This window comes from Lissotriton helveticus, chromosome 2_1 (genome assembly GCF_964261635.1).
Source record: "Lissotriton helveticus chromosome 2_1, aLisHel1.1, whole genome shotgun sequence".
Classification (NCBI taxonomy): domain Eukaryota; kingdom Metazoa; phylum Chordata; class Amphibia; order Caudata; family Salamandridae; genus Lissotriton; species Lissotriton helveticus.
The window spans coordinates 93,792,016-93,812,356 of NC_136059.1; the positions used below are offsets into that span (position 1 = coordinate 93,792,016).

The 20,341-nt window shown below is 48.7% G+C and overlaps 1 protein-coding gene across 1 annotated transcript in view; it reads right to left on the reverse strand.

Annotated features, from left to right (window-relative positions):
• Positions 1–1,671: 1,671 nt before the first annotated feature.
• The window catches only part of NAGK (N-acetylglucosamine kinase), a 261,040-nt gene continuing 242,370 nt past the window's right edge, over positions 1,672–20,341 (reverse strand). The window contains exon 10 of the mRNA XM_078674531.1: positions 1,672–2,277. Coding sequence (XP_078530657.1) covers positions 2,087–2,277 — 191 coding nt within the window. The 3' untranslated portion in view covers positions 1,672–2,086. The remainder of the gene's footprint in view (positions 2,278–20,341) is intronic.

The window sequence follows — 20,341 nt, forward strand, 5'->3', positions numbered from 1 at the left end:
AATCATATGCCTGCTTATGTTAGCCAAAATACTGCCTCACAGAGCACGTAAATAAAAATAAACATTTGACACTTTTCCTGTCTCTGATTACTCAGGTTGTGGACCAGTATGAGAATAAAAACGAAAGCGTGTTCTTGATTCCCACCATTCCTGAGAGTACCCCTAGTCGCTTGTTCTGGGTTGTCTAATCATTGGTAGCTTAGCTGTAGTACGGAGAACGAATGAGACACTGATGCTAGTCGGATAGGGGTTCTTGGTATTGAGTCGAGTTTTTGGTACACCACAATTCACTGAGGTCCTGGTTTCCTGTGCATAGTTCTGTGCATGAGCAGAATTCCCGCAACAACCTCTTGAGAAGGAGAAAGCTAAAGAGACTAACAGCAGAAGAGACAGGAGAAGAGAGCAGTTTAGACAGACAGAGAAGGAACGAGTGAAGCCGCAAGTGAGATGTGCCCTTGCTGAGATTGAGACACACACACATGCGCCTTCTCTGACTCACTCATGTTCCTTCTCCTTCATCCCACTCCATTCCCCCTCCCCCCACCATCGACCTTCATTGTTAAACTCCCCCCATCAGGACTCATCGTGAAATATCCCAGATGGGTAATTTGGGGCCGCTGACTTTGCCTTGCCAAGCGCCTCAACCGCCGAGAACAGAAATATATAAACCGCGTAAAAATGAGGGTTCAGATTTAATTACCACCAACATTCCTCCCTTGTGTTGCTTGTTGTAGACATGTATTTACTATTTATGTATGATGTTTTACTATATGAAAATAAAAAAGAGAGCTAAAGCGGTTTCTAGGCCGGATCCTTTTGGCATTATTTCATTTATTTAAATAATGCCTTTAATTAATCTTATAAGGTCATTAAGGCGAAACCTATTGGCTATGCCAATGTTGGTTTATTTTGTGATCTATGGTTCTGAGGATTCTATCTGATTTTTGAGAATTCTGGGTTTGAAAGTGCAGTTCAGGGAGCGGCGGAATAAAGGGTATTTTCACCGTAGAAATGGTTCATCTGCATCACAATCCACACATGATCATTCTGTAATGGAAAATACAGTAATCACACGTCTCTATTAGTATTTTAACCAGTCCAGAATAAAATGGCATTACCAACCCCCTGCTGGATTCAGAAATACACAGAGTTTTCCATGTAGAGACCAAGGCCAGCTGCAGGATCTTCTCAAGGCATGCAATTGTGTCAACTAGTAGCCACTAGCTCTGTGTAAAGTAGATAGTATTGTACCCCATGTTATTATAGAGGTAACAAACACAACATCTTTTGGATAGATCTGTAGATTTCATGGTCTGGTTGAGACCAGGTTAGGGAAAGCAGTCTTTGTAGGTGAGGCAAAGCAGGATCAAGAAACTGGCACAGCAACCGAAGTGAGATGGCTGGTTGGCAATGCACCGGATGCAAGAGGGTCTTTCTCAATATCTCAAACCTTCTCAAGAGAGCATGAGCTAAACTGAGCTGCAGGCGGTTCTATCAATCTGTGAAAAGAGGTAGCCGGATGGATGATTGTTCTCTCTGGCATGGTTCTGTAGCTTGTATGCTAATATGGCTGGAACTGCAATGAAATATAGTTTATGCAAGCTAACCCAAACAGGCTGTGAATGGAACTATAAATGAGAATCCCAACAAATGTATAACACTACACATCAATTTCAAAATCATGAATACATTTTAATAGTATAAATATACAAAAATTAGAAGATGCTTTTTTATTGCAAGGTAAAAAAAGAAATCAACTTAAGAAAGAATAGAACAAACAGTTGTTGAAAAATCTTTCAGTGCATTTCGATTACTCATGATTTTACAGAGGGACATAGAAAAAAACGATACTAAAAATGGAGAGTTCATACAAAACCTCCCTCAGAAATGCATGTAGACGCAGTGCAAATAGTCCCGTATATTAGTTTCTGTCGCGTTTAGACAACATCATGAACTTCACGTTTACATTGTATTTCTGAGAGAAGGCGGAGCTAAGCGCTCTGGAAAGTAAACAAAGCTCTGGAGAGATTGCGATGGATGGAGTTGGTTTGGCAGCGATGGCCCTTTTATACAAAACCGGCAGACTTCACGAAAAGGTGTGTGTATAAAAGACATCCACATTGGAAGTGTAGTCCAGAGGGAAGGCTTGTCCAATCTGCTTTGCCCCAAGGCTCGCCCCACCCAGGGCTGACGACTGCTTCAGTCTGAGGAGGCTGAACCTGGAGAAGCTCCTCGTATTTTCATTGCTTCTTGCAAGATCCAGAATTCTTATGAATCCTGCAAAACAAATACATGCCGAGATTGCAGTAATAGCATAATCCAAACTGGTTATTTACTTAAAAAGGTAGTGGTTATCAATCAAACGTCAACCCTCTTTTCACGATACTAGACATGTCTCCTTCCCATAGTACTTTCCACACAATGAATCTTATATTCTACAAGATTGTGGGTGTTCATATTTGATGTGTGCACCCAGGTTCTGAGGAAGAACTGCTTTCTCTTGGATGTGAATGGGCAGTGATTCAGCACTGTGTTCAGAGTCTCTGATTCGCCTTCCCTCTGAATGCTAGAGGGAGGACACCACTTCCTGTTTCCAAACTGCTGGGCGGTTAGCGCTCTAGCAGCTGGGTCTCTCGGGGCTACTTAGGCGGAGCCTGACTTCCTGGCGCTGCGGTAAGAGGTAGTGGCAGTACCTTGTGAACCGCTTGCTCGCCACAGGCTATAGCGCTGAGCTCGCGCTCTCATTCATGTTGTGACTGTGATTATTTTAGCCTTTTTAAAATCTGTGACTAAAACGGAATTTTAGATTGTAAAAATTGCTTTTCGCATTGCCCACACGCACCATCACAACACCCTACTGATTGGTGCAACGCCGTCATAGGAGACGCTCTCTGATTCGCCTTCCCTCTGAATGCTAGAGGGAGGACACCACTTCCTGTTTCCAAACTGCTGGGCGGTTAGCGCTCTAGCAGCTGGGTCTCTCGGGGCTACTTAGCCCTCGCCTTCCCGTGAGCGTGCAGCGATCGCGCGCAGGGGAGCCGAAGCTAAGCCAAAGAGTAGCCCGTATGCGCCCGTCCGCGACAGGACGGGACCAGGGGCCACCCACCCTGCCCCCATGTCCCTCCACCCCTCCTTTGACCTGGCCTCATCTAAAGACTCTCACATCAGGTACTCCTCCCAATTCCTACGATCCCTCCGCCCTCAGGATCACCACCGATGTGTAGACAGTGGCTGGCCCAATTCTGAAGGACCTTTTTCCTGTTGTCAGTGTGGTTTTCAAGCCACTCTCAATACTATACCAGGGTCTTCACTCACTCCCAAGTCAGTAAAGAAAGGCTGGAAAAGCTTCTTACTTAATGTTCGTTCTCTTCCGCGTCACTGTATTGAAATTTGGGACACTATTCTCAGCCTCAAACCGGAAATATGCTTCCTAACGGAAACTTGGTTAAAGCCCCATACCATTCCATCTGTTATGACAGGAATCCCCACAGGATACAAAATCCTGAGACAAGACCGCCCGATAAAAACTGGTGGCGGCACTGCCATAATATACAAAGACAGTCTCCGCATTACCATACTAGAACAAGCCTTACTTCCTTCTATGGAAATAATGATCTTCAAAATAAATACTGGAAATAAACACCACTGGAAGGGCGCCTTAGTCTACCGTCCTCCTGGCGCCGACACAAGTTTTTCTCTAACTCTCACTGAAATACTTGCTCCTCATATGAAAGCAAGAGAGCATTTTATACTACTTGGAGATTTTAATTTCCACGCAGACACACCAGAGGACCCTGATACCAAGCTCCTACTGGCAGACCTCGCCCTTCTAGGCCTACATCTACGGAACAGTGGTCCTACCCACAGAGGTGGCCACACCCTAGATCTCATCTTTTCTAATGACCCGTCAATATACTGCCATCCCCCCAAATCAGTACACTGGTCCGACCACAGCATGCTGGAATTTTCCTTCATGCAACTAACTAAATCTTCCGAATCTTCTGCCACCATGAGTATTAAACGTAGACCATGGCATAAGGTTACTCCAGAAGCATTCGCAGAAACCTGGAAAACACCTACTCTTTCCGACTCTGACAATTCTGAATCGGCCTTTGTCAAACTAAACACCACTCTCCTCGATACAATTAACCTTTTGGCCCCACAAAAATTGGTCAAATTACCAACGACCAACAACAAAAAGGAAATATGGTATACGGAAGCATTAAAAATTGAAAAACAAAAGTGCAGAAAGTTAGAAAAACGATGGAGGAAGAACCACTCCAGTGAAAGCAAAGAGCTCTATCAACAAGCTGTCTCCTCTTATTACAAAAACATAAAAAAGGCAAGGAAAACCAGCCTTCAATCCCAAATAGATGAAGCAGATAATTCTTCCAGAGAATTATACAAAATTCTAAGAAGTTTCACAAATCCCACAGCATGCGAAAGTCCTGATACCTTCTCTCAAGATTTGTGTAATAAGATCTCACAATTCTTTGAAGATAAAATTGATACCATCTATAACAAAATATTGGCCAAACACCCCAACAACACAGAGACGGCTGATGCTCTCTGTCCACAAATTAATTCTGAGACCTTTACTGATATCCCAGAAATTTCTGAGGATGATATAAAATCTTTACTAAATACAATAAAAACTGGGTCCCCCCTTGATCTCCTCCCCCCCAGAGTGATGAACAAGCTTAGCACTGCTCTCTGCCCTTCTATCCAAAAAGTTTTGAACCTCTCCTACAAAGAAGGTAAACTCCCTCAGCAATGGAAAGAGGCAGTGGTGAATCCTATTCGGAAAAACGCCATCTCCCCCTGGACAGAGCTCTCCAACCTCCGTCCTATCTCTCTGCTGCCGCTCCTGAGTAAACTGGCCGAGAAGCATGTTAATACCCACCTGTCCAGTTTCATAGAGGCGACAGGGGGCCTGGACCACTCTCAATCTGGGTTCAGGCCCAACTACAGCACCGAATCAGCTCTCCTCTCCGTGACCGATAACATCAAGATGTCACAGGATAGAGGAGGCTCAATGATTCTGGTGCTGTTAGACCTGTCGGCCGCCTTTGATACTGTGTCCCACAAGATCCTCGTGAGCCGTTTACAGGGAGTAGGCATAGGAGGACAGGCCCTTTCCTGGCTGGAGAGCTTTCTGTCCGGGCGCTCACAATCCGTCAGCTTGGGACCATATCGCTCCTCCTCAAGGATGCTCACGAAGGGGGTGCCACAGGGCTCATGCCTAAGCCCCACATTGTTTAATGTGTACGTGGCCCCCCTTGCTGAGATCGTGAGAAAATATGGATTCACCCCGGTGTCCTACGCTGACGACAACCAACTTCTCTACCCTTTCCATTCCCTAAACTCCAATGTCAGGGATAATTTCGCGGAAGGCATGAGGGCCATATCCAACTGGATGGCTGTCAACTGCCTCCAATGCAACGTTGGAAAAACTGAGCTAATGCTCTTTGGAAAAGCGTCCATACTATGGTCCCCCGACTGGTGGCCCTTAGACCTGGGACCAGTACCCACCCCAAAACTAACAGTAAAAAATCTGGGGGTGAAGTTAGATCAAAATCTAACCTTGAAGGAACATGTGAGTGCAGTTGCTGGGGCATGTTTCCACACAATTGGTTTGTTAAAAAGAGTCTTCCCATACCTATCAGACAATTACAGAAAGACCCTAGTGCAGACTATGGTGATAAGTAAAATTGATTACTGCAATGGACTCCTGATACAAGCCAACGAGAGCGCCATAAATCGCCTCCAGGTAGTCCAAAACACAGCGGCAAGACTGGTTTTGAATGTCCCCCCCAGAACCCCTTCCAAGCCTCTGCTGCGAGAACTTCACTGGTTGCCAATACGATTACGCATCAAATTTAAAATCTGCTGCATTGTTCACAAATGCCTGTTCGGGAAAGCCCCCAATTATCTGACTCAAAAGTTACCCCTTTACAAACCTGACAGAGCACTACGGTCAAGCAATCAATTGCTAATAAAAACTCCTCTGGTAAAAAAAAACAGACAAGGTGGCTGTTGGACACGGCCTCGTGGCGTGGGCCTAACCCTCCCACCTGGCGGGCCCCGGACGACATCGGGCCGCCGGCAAGCTGCTGTCGACCCCCCTGACACGAACATTCCCGAACCCGCAAGGAGGGCCGCCCCCTGGCAACCTACGGCTCTCCCTCTCCCTGGCCCCCGGCGGGCCCTGCTCGCCAACGCCGCCGGTCCAGCAACCATGCCTGGCCCCATCTCTGGCCCGACTCCATCTTGGGCCCATCACGTCCCGAGCACGTGGCCGCCGCCGCCCTGGCCCCGGCCCCAGCGAAGCCCCGACATCGGGGCACCCAGATCCTCCCAGGTGGTCGAGTGGCCACTTGACAGATCCGAAGGGCGGGAAGTTTCGATGGCCCTCCAGCCGTCCCCGGACGCCTGGTATCGATCGCCCTCCAGCCTCCCTGGGCGCTGGCTCCACCCCCCTGCTGGGTGTTTGGACACCTTCATCCCGGCCCCTCTGACCCCCAGGCGCGAGGGTCCGGACATCAAAGGACTCCAGTCCTATATCTGGGCCAGCCCTGGATCAGGACGGTAGTTGTATCTGGAGTTGAAGCCCTGCTGACCTCGTCGCGGCGAATCCTGATCCAAACTCTTGTACCTGGAACTATCTTTGAGGCCCTGCTGACGCTGTCGCGGCCTGACCAAGCTGAACCACCTTCGAGGCCCTGCTGACGCTGTCGCGGCCTGTCCACGCTGAACTACCTTTGAGGCCCTGCTGACGCTGTCGCGGCCTGTCCACGCTGAACTACCTTTGAGGCCCTGCTGACGCTGTCGCGGCCTAACCAAGCTGAACCACCCTCGAGGCCCTGCTGACGCTGTCGCGGCCTGACCGCGCTGAACTATCTTCGAGGCCCTGCTGACGCTGTCGCGGCCTGACCACGCCGAACCACCTTCGAGGCCCTGCTGACGCTGTCGCGGCCTGTCCAAGCTGAAATATCTCCGAGGCCCTGCTGACGCTGTCGCGGCCCGAACCCTTGAACTATCCACGCACCAGTGGGTGCCAAGACTGTCCCGCTACCCCCTTTTCCCCCAAGATCAAGACATTACGGATCCCTCGATCCTTGCCGCTATCCTGCCAAGAACTTGCTTTGAGTACTTATATAAAGATTCTTGGGAACATCTTCCCTGTGTCGTGTCTATCTGTAAGTAGTGTGATTACTCTGCTGTTACGATTGTAGGAGAGGAGCCTCGCCGAGGAGGCCTCCCTACGGTGCTCGGCCTATTCCATACAGAGAGGTGGGTCTCGGGGCGGACAGTCAGACACCTTCTGTCTCCCCTGGGGTCGCCTTTCCAACATTGGTGGCAAGCGACGGGATCCGAGCCCACGCAAATCGTACAGCGAGTAACACGGCACTACTGACAGAGACCCACAGCCACGATGACTACTAAGGAAGCCGGAACGACCGCAGAATTCCAGAAAGACCTGTTAGAGGAGTATACCCATAAAGAACTTAAACAATTTTGCAAAGACTTGGGTATCGCTACCACTGGACTAAGTACAAAGGACGATTTCAAAGACGCGCTGCAAACCTGGGTGGAGACCAGAGAGACCCCACCCCAACCGAACGATGACATTGTCCAAGAAGTACCCGTGAGTACCGTCATAGCCCCCGTAGAGGAAAGAACCGCCAACCGGGACCCGGGCCTCTCCCCTGAAGATGCCCGGGAGCGAGAGAGGAGTCGGCTCCATGAACTAGAGCTCGCCCGACTCCGGCTGGACGAAGAACTCCAATTAGCAGAAAAGAAAATGGCCCTTGAACAACTGCGATTAGAGAAAGATCTGGAAGAGAGGCGGCGGCAAAGAGAATTGGAAGAAAAAAAACCTCGCATACGAACACGAGCGTGGCCTCAAAGAACTCGAAATCAAAGCCAACCTCGAAGGAACTGGCGCCACGGTAGCCCGGAACCCCTCACCGCCTGCCGACCCAAAGGTCCACATCCCGAAGGATATCGTGAAGGAATACTACAAGAATGACTATATCCAGCAATGGTTCAAGGCATACGAAGTTGCCATGACCGCGCACCGCATTCCGCGAGCCGACTGGGGTGCCGGCTTATGGGGGAGGTTAGTCAGCGAAGGAAGAGACACCCTGCTGGAGCTGGCTGACGACGTAATGTCCTCCTATGACCACATGAAGGACGCCCTGCTTGTCCGGTATGGCCTCACCCCCGAGATGTACCGGCAGAGATTCAGAGACTGCAAGAAAATCCCCGGTACCACGTGGGTCGAGTACGTGAACTTTTATAGCAGGGCCCTGGAAGGATGGATAAAGGGCAGCAAAGTGTCCACCTACGAGCAGCTGTTCAACCTCATCGTTTGGGAGCACCTCTCCAACAACTGCTTTGTCGAGCTCCGACAGCATCTACTCGACAGCAAGCTAACCGAGCCCCGGAAACTCGCCGTCGAGGCAGATCGATGGGTGAGCACCCGGGTCCCCCGCACACCGATAGGAGAAACCGGTCAGGGCGGCCGGGGGCACCCCCGCCAGCGGGGAGGCGGAGGAGGACAGAACCAGAGCCGAAGTTTCCCGCCAGCCTCGGGCCGGGGGCCCCCTCCCGGGTTCCCCCCGAGTAACACTTCGCCGTCCCTGAGGAGGGACCCCCCAGCACGGCCGGGGCCCCACCCGAACATTACTTGCCACAGATGCCAGCGGACCGGTCACTATGCCAGTGACCCCCTCTGTCCCATGAACCAGCGTCCCGGCACCACTGGGCCTCCGACCCGCCAGTTCGCTGCTGCAGCTCTGGGAGGAGAGGGAGAAGAAGACGTAGAGGTCTACGAGGAAGAACAAATCGAGTATGAACCAGCCGCCATGGCCCTAGCCTGCCTGGGCAATAGAGACATGGTCCCCCAGGCCCCGCTACCGAGCAACACTCGAAAATACCGTCAGTGGGTCCACATCAATGGACGACGGACCGAAGCCCTCCGAGACACGGGAGCCAGTGTGACCGCCGTCCGCTGCCACTTGGTGACCCCCGAACAGATCATCCCGAACGTACGCTGCCCCGTGAGGGCCGCCGACAACTCCGAAACTCTATGCCAGATGGCCCGAATTCCCTTCGAGTGGGGGGGAGTGTCGGGCACCCTCAAGGTGACCGTCCGGGACGACGCCCCCGTGGACTGCCTCCTGGGGAACGACCTCGAGAGCTCTCCCTGGGCCCAAGTCGAGCGGAGAGAGCACCTAGGAATGATGGGACTACCAGAGTGGGTCTGTGCAACGACCCGATCTATGGCGGCCCGAGCCCCGGCAGCGACCGAGGCCGCCCCGACCGAAGAGCCAGAGTGGCCCGAGCCACCACCCTCGGCCATCCATGAAGAATGCGACTCCGAGACCAGGCCCTCGGAGCCCGAAAACCACCACGAGCTCAGCGACATCCCCGAACTCGCCCAATGGCGCCAAGAGGGTGGTCCCACCCGAGAACAGTTTCGGCAGGAGCAGAAGACCTGCCCTTCCCTCGAGGGGACCCGCCAACAAGCCGCTGCCCAAGCTACCGGGGACACCTCAGGGTCCCACTGGGTCTACTGGGACCACGACCTCCTATATAGTGAACAGAAAATTGCCGAGCTGGGGGCCAGCCGAGTGCTAGTGGTTCCCCTGCGATTCAGAGACTTCCTTTTGAACCTGGCGCACGATGTGCCCCTCGCCGGGCACCTGGGGCAGGACAAAACTTACAGCCGCCTGGTGACCCATTTCTACTGGCCCAAAATGCGCACTGATGTACACAACCACTGCCGCACCTGCCAGACATGCCAAGCCAGCGGAAAGAGCGGGGGGAAGGTGAAGGCCCCGCTCCAACCTTTTCCAGTAGTGACCACCCCCTTCGAGCGAGTGGGAATAGACATTGTGGGGCCCCTGGACCCTCAAACCTCGCAAGGGCATCGCTTCATACTTGTCCTAGTGGACCACGCCACCCGCTATCCTGAGGCCATCCCCCTCAGAACCATCACCGCTCCCGTGGTGGGGCGAGCCTTAATGGGGATCTTCTCCCGAGTAGGATTCCCCCGGGAGGTCGTGAGCGATCGAGGCACGAACTTTATATCTAAATATATGCGGTCCCTGTGGCAACAGTGCGGGGTCACGTACAAGTTCACCACCCCGTATCATCCCCAAGGGAATGGACTTGTGGAGCGGTTCAACCGGACACTCAAGGGGATGATACAGGGCCTAGAGGAGCCACTACGACGCAGATGGGACGTCCTGCTGCCCTGCCTCCTGTTTGCCTATCGGGAGGTACTACAGAAATCCCTGGGGTTCAGCCCCTTTGAACTCTTGTACGGACACCCTGTCCGAGGTCCGCTCAGCCTGGTCAAAGAGGGCTGGGAAACTACCGTCCAGGGCGCACCCCCGGATGTCTACCGATACCTCCTGACCCTCCGAAACCAGACTCGGAAGTTCCGGACCCTTGCAGAGGCCAACCTGGAGGCCAGTCAGGAGGACATGAAACGCTGGTACGACCAGCACTCCTCCTCCATCGAGTTCGAGCCGGGCCAGCGGGTCTGGGTCATGTCCCCGGTCGAACCCTGTGCCCTCCAGGACAAATGGTCGGGGCTCTTCAAAGTGATCGAGCGCAAGAGCCCCGTCACTTACCTCGTGGACATGGAGTCTCCCCGGAATCCCCTCCGGGTTCTGCACGCCAACCGGCTCAAACCTCATTTTGCCCGCACAGAACTGAGCCTGCTACTCGCTACCGACGATGGGACCGAAGACGACTCCGAGCCCTTGCCCGACCTCCTAAAGTGCACTGAGAAGGACGGCTCCGTCGAAGGGATCTCTCTCTCCCCCGACCTGACCCCCGCGCAGCGTCGAGACTGTCATGAACTGTTGGGACAATTCACAGATCTGTTCTCCCTCACCCCCGGGGTTACCCAATGGTGTGTCCACGATGTCGACACCGGGGACAGTCAGCCAGTACGACACCGGGCCTACCGGGTCCCCGACCGAGTTCGGGCCTGCATCCAGAAGGAAGTCACCAAGATGCTGGCCCTGGGGGTAGTCGAACCCTCCGACAGTCCCTGGGCCAGCCCAGTGGTCCTGGTCCCCAAGGCCGCCGCCCCTGGCACCCCGCCAGAACTCCGGTTTTGCGTCGACTACCGGGGGCTGAATGCTGTTACGAGAACCGATGCACATCCCATCCCCCGGGCCGATGAACTGATCGACCGCCTGGGGGCCGCCAAGTACCTCAGTACCTTCGACCTCACCGCCGGGTATTGGCAGATCGGCCTCACCCCTAGCGCCCAGGAGCGCTCAGCCTTCTCCACACCCGACGGCCACTTCCAGTTCAAGGTGATGCCCTTCGGCATGAAAAACGCCCCGGCCACCTTCCAGAGACTAGTAAACAAGGTACTGGCGGGGCTAGAAGAGTTCAGTGCCGCCTACCTAGACGACATTGCGGTCTACAGCCTCCAGTGGGCTGAGCACCTGAAACACCTTTGGGAAGTCCTGACCGCCCTCCGCCGGGCCGGGCTAACTGTGAAGGCCAGCAAATGCCAGATAGGCCAAGGGTCCGTGACCTATCTGGGACACCAAGTGGGGAGCGGCCAAGTGGCTCCCCTCCAACCCAAGATCGACGCCATCCTAGCCTGGGAACCCCCGGCCAACCAGACCGCCGTCCGAGCCTTCCTGGGGCTCACGGGGTACTATCGGCGTTTTATCAAGAACTATGGGAGCATTGTGGGGCCCCTCACGGAACTGACCTCGAAGAACCAGCCACAGAAAGTGCAGTGGACACCCGCGTGTCAGGTGGCCTTCGAGACCTTGAAAACAGCCATGTGTACCGCCCCTGTGCTCCAGGCCCCCGACTACAGCCGAGAGTTTGTGGTCCAGACCGACGCCTCTGAACACGGCATCGGGGCGGTCCTATCTCAGATGGACCCCGAGGGAATTGACCATCCCGTCGCCTTCATCAGCCGGCGGCTGCTGGCCAGAGAACAACGATGGAGCACCATCGAGAGAGAGGCCTTCGCCGTCGTGTGGGCCCTCAAGAAACTCAGGCCATTGCTCTTCGGCACCCACTTCCGGGTGCAGACAGACCACCGGCCCCTACGGTGGCTGATGCACATGCGTGGCGAAAACCCGAAGCTGCTGCGATGGTCCATCTCCCTCCAAGGGATGGACTTCACCGTGGAGCATCGCCCTGGCAACGACCACGCCAACGCTGATGGCCTGTCCCGATTCTTCCGCCTCGACGAAGAGAGTCCCCAGGACGATGGGTGACTCTCCCCGCCTTCAGTTGGAGGGGACGTGTGTTGGACACGGCCTCGTGGCGTGGGCCTAACCCTCCCACCTGGCGGGCCCCGGACGACATCGGGCCGCCGGCAAGCTGCTGTCGACCCCCCTGACACGAACATTCCCGAACCCGCAAGGAGGGCCGCCCCCTGGCAACCTACGGCTCTCCCTCTCCCTGGCCCCCGGCGGGCCCTGCTCGCCAACGCCGCCGGTCCAGCAACCATGCCTGGCCCCATCTCTGGCCCGACTCCATCTTGGGCCCATCACGTCCCGAGCACGTGGCCGCCGCCGCCCTGGCCCCGGCCCCAGCGAAGCCCCGACATCGGGGCACCCAGATCCTCCCAGGTGGTCGAGTGGCCACTTGACAGATCCGAAGGGCGGGAAGTTTCGATGGCCCTCCAGCCGTCCCCGGACACCTGGTATCGATCGCCCTCCAGCCTCCCTGGGCGCTGGCTCCACCCCCCTGCTGGGTGTCTGGACACCTTCATCCCGGCCCCTCTGACCCCCAGGCGCGAGGGTCCGGACATCAAAGGACTCCAGTCCTATATCTGGGCCAGCCCTGGATCAGGACGGTAGTTGTATCTGGAGTTGAAGCCCTGCTGACCTCGTCGCGGCGAATCCTGATCCAAACTCTTGTACCTGGAACTATCTTTGAGGCCCTGCTGACGCTGTCGCGGCCTGACCAAGCTGAACCACCTTGGAGGCCCTGCTGACGCTGTCGCGGCCTGTCCACGCTGAACTACCTTTGAGGCCCTGCTGACGCTGTCGCGGCCTGTCCACGCTGAACTACCTTTGAGGCCCTGCTGACGCTGTCGCGGCCTAACCAAGCTGAACCACCCTCGAGGCCCTGCTGACGCTGTCGCGGCCTGACCGCGCTGAACTATCTTCGAGGCCCTGCTGACGCTGTCGCGGCCTGACCACGCCGAACCACCTTCGAGGCCCTGCTGACGCTGTCGCGGCCTGTCCAAGCTGAAATATCTCCGAGGCCCTGCTGACGCTGTCGCGGCCCGAACCCTTGAACTATCCACGCACCAGTGGGTGCCAAGACTGTCCCGCTACCCCCTTTTCCCCCAAGATCAAGACATTACGGATCCCTCGATCCTTGCCGCTATCCTGCCAAGAACTTGCTTTGAGTACTTATATAAAGATTCTTGGGAACATCTTCCCTGTGTCGTGTCTATCTGTAAGTAGTGTGATTACTCTGCTGTTACGATTGTAGGAGAGGAGCCTCGCCGAGGAGGCCTCCCTACGGTGCTCGGCCTATTCCATACAGAGAGGTGGGTCTCGGGGCGGACAGTCAGACACCTTCTGTCTCCCCTGGGGTCGCCTTTCCAACAGTGGCAGAGCCTTTTCTCTGGTAGGGCCTAATCTCTGGAATAACCTACCTCCCGGCTTAAGACAAACCTCCAACCATTCCTCCTTCAGGAAAAAATTAAAAACCTGCTTATTCCTGGAAGAATAAATAATCAACCATCAGTTGATAACCACAACCTCTGGTAACACCTGCCATGCCACCCTGCGAGCAAAGCGCGGAGATACCCCGTAAGGGGTCGATTCTTGCGCTATATAAGAATATAAATAAAATAAATAAATAAGTGATTATGTGAGTGGTATATAGTTCTGGAGCAATCAGCTCACAACTGCGAAGTCAGTCACTACTAGATTAAAGGAACTGTGGTTTAAACGTCATATATGCCAGAGGGAGCGTGGTTGGGGCTGGATTCAATCTCTTTGTGATCTGAAATGGAGGATTACACAAATAAACACTGCTAAAAGAGCAGAGACACTGACCTTCTGTGTGCCAGGTCAGGTGGCAGTTGCTGTTTTCAAGTGTGAGATCACAAAAGCAGAAATTCCCAATACAATATAGGGTGCCAGGTATTTTGTGTTCTGTGTGTTTTCCATGTTGCATGCTTTAACAATGTCCTTTTTAGTGAAGAGTACCTTTTGAACCATGGGTTCTATGTTTGTGTTTTTTCATGTTGCTGAGGAGCTGCTTTGTGGTTCAGTGTTGGTATGAGAACCGAGTAGTTTTTTTTGTTGCTCCAGTTGTTTAGCTGGGCATGACCCAATGTTGCTTTGAGGACATGTATTGCACTTGCCTGGTGATGGCTCCTGGCTAGAAACAGATTATGTTCTGTATACCTGTTCTGATTGCCTTTTGTAACTAGGAGCCAGTGGTGTCTGTGACTGGTATGGGGAGTAAGAATAGCATGACAGCTAGACACGATCCAATGTTCCACTGAGGGGGTGGTGTGTTTCGCCCTGTGGTATTTGAGGTAAGTGCAAGTTAGGTAAGTACATGAAGGGGCATTTTCCATATCTAGGGAATTAATATCTGCTGTTGACCTGTTTCTATATAGTTATGATGTAAACAATGTGTAGTATATTGTTTACAGGTAGTGTTGCTCTTATCTAAGGAAGTTTAGATCAATGAACTGATTGACAGAACACAACGCAACCAAGTTACAAAAAATGACTCAAGTGAGTCAACAATTCAAAAAAGGATAGTAGCAAAAACCCAGTGGTTTGTGCAACAGAAATGTTTTAGTGTTAAATCTTCTCCAATGTTGACACGTAGAGACAAAACAAACACAGCTTGTTTTGTCTCTAGGTGTCAACATTGGAGAAGATTTAAGAATAATACATTTCTGTTGCATACACCACTGGATTTTTGCTACTATCCTTTTTTGAATTGTTGACTCACTGGAGTCATTTTTTTAACCTGTTTGCGTTGTGCTCTGTCAATCAGTTCATTGTTTTGTTCATATGTAGGTATCCTGCATATAGAGTAGCATTGTGGATGGCACAGTGCTCGACATTGAGCATCTCTTAAACTTTGTGGCAAACATATACAGAGGTGCTGGCTGCAGTGTACCACTGCCATCAGGTGTTTCTAGAAAAGGAAGTTTGGATGTTGGAGTAAGTGCTGTAGAATGTGGTGCAAGCTTATGTTCGGAGCTGCTGCCACATGGATATGCTGTAGGAATAGGGATGAATTGTTTTCATATTCATGATTACACACCAGTTATAGCAGCAGTAGGTTATGTACAAGAAAGCCCAGAGGAACAAGGTGCTTGGCTGCACCTTGTCCAACTGCTGTACAGAAAATGTTACCTACAAATAATACCAGTTTTGAAGCCTGCGGATATTCTACACTCACATGATACAATGCTTGGCTGGAAAAAAACAGCTGGTTTGTTTAACCTTTTTTTTTTTAGCATCTACAGTAACACAGCACAGTAATACCTCTCAATACACCATCTTCAGTTATAATTATCAGTGAGGTTCGGGTGATTAATACGCAACCTGCAGTTAACACAAGTCACACTCAAACATGCAACACCCAAAAAACACATTGTTTTGACTCTCAAACCTGAAAAGCATCACATAAATAGCTCATCACACAACTATAATTGATACAATTATGATCAACACTTTTTGAAATGTCTGTAGCACTAAAACGAAGAAGCTCTATTTCAAACCAGATTCATCCAAAATAACAATTCAGGCGTTTAACTATAGTACAACCCACTGTAACAAAGGGTCTGTCCTGACATGAAAGTTGTCGTTAAAGAAAATATTCTACCATTTCCCCACAAGAACCACTATGTAGGTGTAATTGGGATGCAGATGACCTGAAATTTAGATTAGCATATATTGAATATTTTGACTTCCCTTTATAGCCTCAAATAAATTACAGTACAATGTACCTTCCACAAACGTTAAATTCCTAGTAAAGAGTTGGATGAAGGTGTCTCTTACGGTTTCAGATCTTCATGTACACTCACACTTACTCTAATGATACAGTCAAAGAAGCCTTTCGCTGATAGGACAGTGGACCCTGAGAAGGCTTTTAACAATGTGGCTTCTGAAAGTCCTAAAGCCACCCTTGCGCAGGTTGGGTTAGGTGCTACTCTAATCTCAGTTAGCTGAGTGAGCTAGCAAGTTACCAAAATACATCACAAAACACGTATAAAATGGCAAAATCTCAGATGATTTCAATATCAAATATCGGGACCCTTCTACTTTTTAACCCTTTTCAATTGAATGACTTTCCCAACTGCTTGAAAACCTTCCCAGCATTTCAAATTTGAATTACAGTGTTTGCAAAATAATGCCCAAACAAAGTAGATCATAATTTGTAATCCTCAAAGCCCAATGTTCAAGATTATCGAATAGAGAAATTGCAAATAGATCTAGATGGAAAATTAATTGTTGGAATGTGAAAAGACTAACAGAAGATTGGATTAATTATGTTAGTGTTAAAATCACAAAGGATACAAAAGAAAATGTAAGAAGGCTATGAGAGAACAGAAAAAAAAGAATCAGAATCATACCAACATTTCTGACATTGATGGGAGATTGAACATCATAAAGATGGCAGTTCTTGTTACCTTTATATTGTGCTTAGCAGCATCCTTTGAGAAAGTAGAACCTCATATTTCCAAAGATAAAGCCTTAAGATGGGCTCCAAAAATCACATTAGGCTGCTAATAAATGGAGGTTAAGTATTTTCTAACTTGAAACTTTATTACTGGAGCACATATTAGAAATTTAACAAAATATCTTTGGGATAAGAGGAGGGAACTATAACAGCTGAACTATTTGGTACCACCACACCCTAATGCAAGATTATAGTGGGAAACTAAATAAATTTGCCATTAGCATAAAAATAAAAAAGACCATTGATAGAATATAGAGTTTGTGTTTTATGAAACTGCTCTCTTATAATTTACTCTGACTAAGGCACACCAGTCCATGACAAGATGTAATCAGATCAGATGACACTGGCAATATGTTATAAGAATGTTCTTTAATGTTGATGGGAAATTTATTAGAGTATGATGCATTGAAAGCAAAAATGACATTCCCTTCCTTGTTATCGGATACATTCGGATCTCTTCTTTTGTTAATAAGATCAGAGGAAGTAGCGGTAAGAACTCTGGAACATTAATTGAAAAATAATTTATATTTTTTCAAAAATAAAGGAATTCTAGTACTTGCAGAAAAAAGTCAAATGTATTGGTATATTTGATAAGCAAATTGTAATCACTTTAGGAGCACTACACTATGCAGATTACTTGCATACACTGGCTTAATTCAAGTAATATAGTATAATCAATGAAGCTAATGGTCTTTAAACTTTACTGCTGTGCTCTCCTCAAAAAAAAAAATCCCCAGAATTTTTTTCACAATTAGTTTATGAAAGTGGCAGCTTTAAACATAGCTAACAGTTCAAACTCTCCAGTTCATTTCTGTTATCCCTTCTAAAAACTACAAACAAATACAATTCTTACAAAATGCTAAGGACAACCTGGTCTTTCAAAGCGTAAAAGTATCCTGAGTGTGAGTCTCTATCAGAAATAGGGGGAGGGGACTTTAAGGATTATTTTAAACCTCTCCCCCAACTACCTGTGACACCTATTGCCAGGGAGGATATGAGCGACCCAATGGGTTACTGATTACCCAATAGAGTGGCTTGCTACCTCTATGTTTTTTTAAAACTTAAAAACAAAGCACTTGTTTTAGCATAATGTTCTTCTTGACCATTGCCTGTGGTCCCACCTGAGATCAATTTGGGACCCCCATGGAGACTCGCACCCCGTTTCAAATCCTTATACTTAAGCTATGGGACCAGAACGATTAGTAAGGCCCTATTTATTATGTATAGGACAAAAAATACTCAAAAATCACTAGGCTGACTCTTGTTTTACCTAGAAAAAGTGATAATACCTAGTAATTGAAGGGAGTTGGGGGCATTATCAGTTAAGAACAAAACACTAAATGACTAAACTGAAAAACAAAGGGATCCAATTCATGACATCATGAGGGGCAATAATTTGAGATAAAAATGGGATAGTTAGATGTCCACATGTATTGCTAAATAAATATTGTAGGTCAATGTGCTCAATTTGAAACCTGTGAAATACAAAGGTCAGTGTGGCCAGGAATCTCTAGGAACAGGCAGTGGTCTAATTTAAGGGGTGAAAATGGCACAACACACAATTAGCAATACTTCCATTAAACATATTTTCATTTTTTCACATCATTTGTTTTCCCCATTAACCTTTAACTAGCAATTAAAAGAACTAGTAGATTTACTGCATTTTCCACAAAACAATTATATTTCCGAATGCCACTGCCAAACAATTTACAATATTTTATTCTTTTTATACACGTTTTAGGTGGAGGGAAAAGCTAGATTTGGATCTTTGTCTTTTGGCACATGTATGTGCCTTAACATGTACTTTGAATTATTTCCTTTGAAATATATGTTAGGGTTTCTTAGGATGCCTGGTAATGTATTCATTCCAAAATTCTTTAAAGTATAAAAGAAAACACCTTACAGGTATGTTTGCAGATGATGTGTTTTTAACAGAAAATGCAGTCAGTACTGTTGTTTTGTTTCATTATGCACAAAACATGAGCTTGCTATGCAAGTGCAATTCTTATCATAAGTTAAAGTTAACAGGCCCATACCTGGAAATTTAGAACTGCTGCAATAAATAGTTTCCATCATCATCACCTCTTTCGTCACCTAATGTCGCAAATTACCCCTTAAGCAGTTACATAATGCACCCATAAGATGATATTTACAGACGTTGAATTAACTGTGTATGGATGCAACCTGTGCTGCCTATGGACAATGAACCCTTCGAAAGGTGGACAACAACAATTAGAGGTGATGAAATTAGTAGCAAAACATGTTTTGACTGCAGCAAATTTAATTAAGTCTTATTTTGCCCTGCACCAATTGTCTGCTAATTTATTAATTTGCTTTTATTTCAGAGACGATTTAAATATGCTGTGACAGCTTTTATGACATTAACCGTTCATTAAGTACATACTGCATGGCAGGTACATAACGATCCAAATAACAGTCATCAACTGCAGTTGTGGACAGAAGCATAAATAGAAGTGCTGTTCACACAACTTTAAATTATGTGTTTCAATGCGATATGTAAATCATTCTTGAGGGATTCAAATCTATGCTGCGTTTAACTGCAGTACAACCCACAGTAACAAAGGGTCTGTCCTGACATGAAAGTTGTCATTAAAGAAAATATTCTACCACTTCCCCACAAGAACCACTATGTAGGTGTAATTGGGATGCAGGTGACCTGAAATTTAGATTAGCATATATTGAATATTTTCACTTTCCTCTATAGCCTCAAAATAAATTACAGTACAATGTACCTTCCACAAACGTTACATTCCTAGTAAAGAGTTGGATGGAGGTTTCTCTTACGGTTTCAGATCTTCATGTGCAAAGATTCTACTGAAGAATACTACTTCTACAGTGTGCCTAAGAAATATGGGAGGCTTTTCTTGGCGTTGAGAGACCAAGAGCATTCCCCACCCCCTCACACCACCAGACACAGCAGAAACAGAGCTCTAATTTTCTTTCTTGCCATATAGTATGGTTTTTTTACATTAGCTTACATTGCATTTCATTTATCTTCAGCAGGGTGAAATAAAACCAATGATTAGTGTACATCTATGCAAGATGCTGGTCTTTGGCTGACAAAGTCACACTTGAAGTTAGACCACCTTCATATTATAATGCTTTAAGATTTTTATTTGAATTTCTGAAGATAAAATGGGGGGGGGGGTCTTCACAGACTAGTTTATAGCTACACCAACCTTTGTTGCAAGAACATTGGCCTGATTCCATGAAAAGTTTGGATGCATGGTAAAAATTGCTTCAATGAGACACATGGACGTCATGTGGCCAGTGATTGCCTGTAGGGCTTGAGAGATATGGCCCCACAGCCAGAGCTGCAGAAGTCGTCTAGCAGCCCCATTGTAATCCTTCAAAAATAATAGACAGTTATTGAGGGTATCATTTGATGGAAATACTGTAAGAAATGGATACCAATGATTGGGCAAAGGTAGATATTAAATTGGAGTCTTAAGTATTCAGTTTAAGAAAGAAGTGTAACGTGACACTTGGTTTTTGATTCGGAGCGAGGAGTTTGTTCAAGAATTATTGACAGCAAATATATTTGTGTGGCCGAATGTGAGAAGACACACTTCAATGTGGAGGTAAGGAC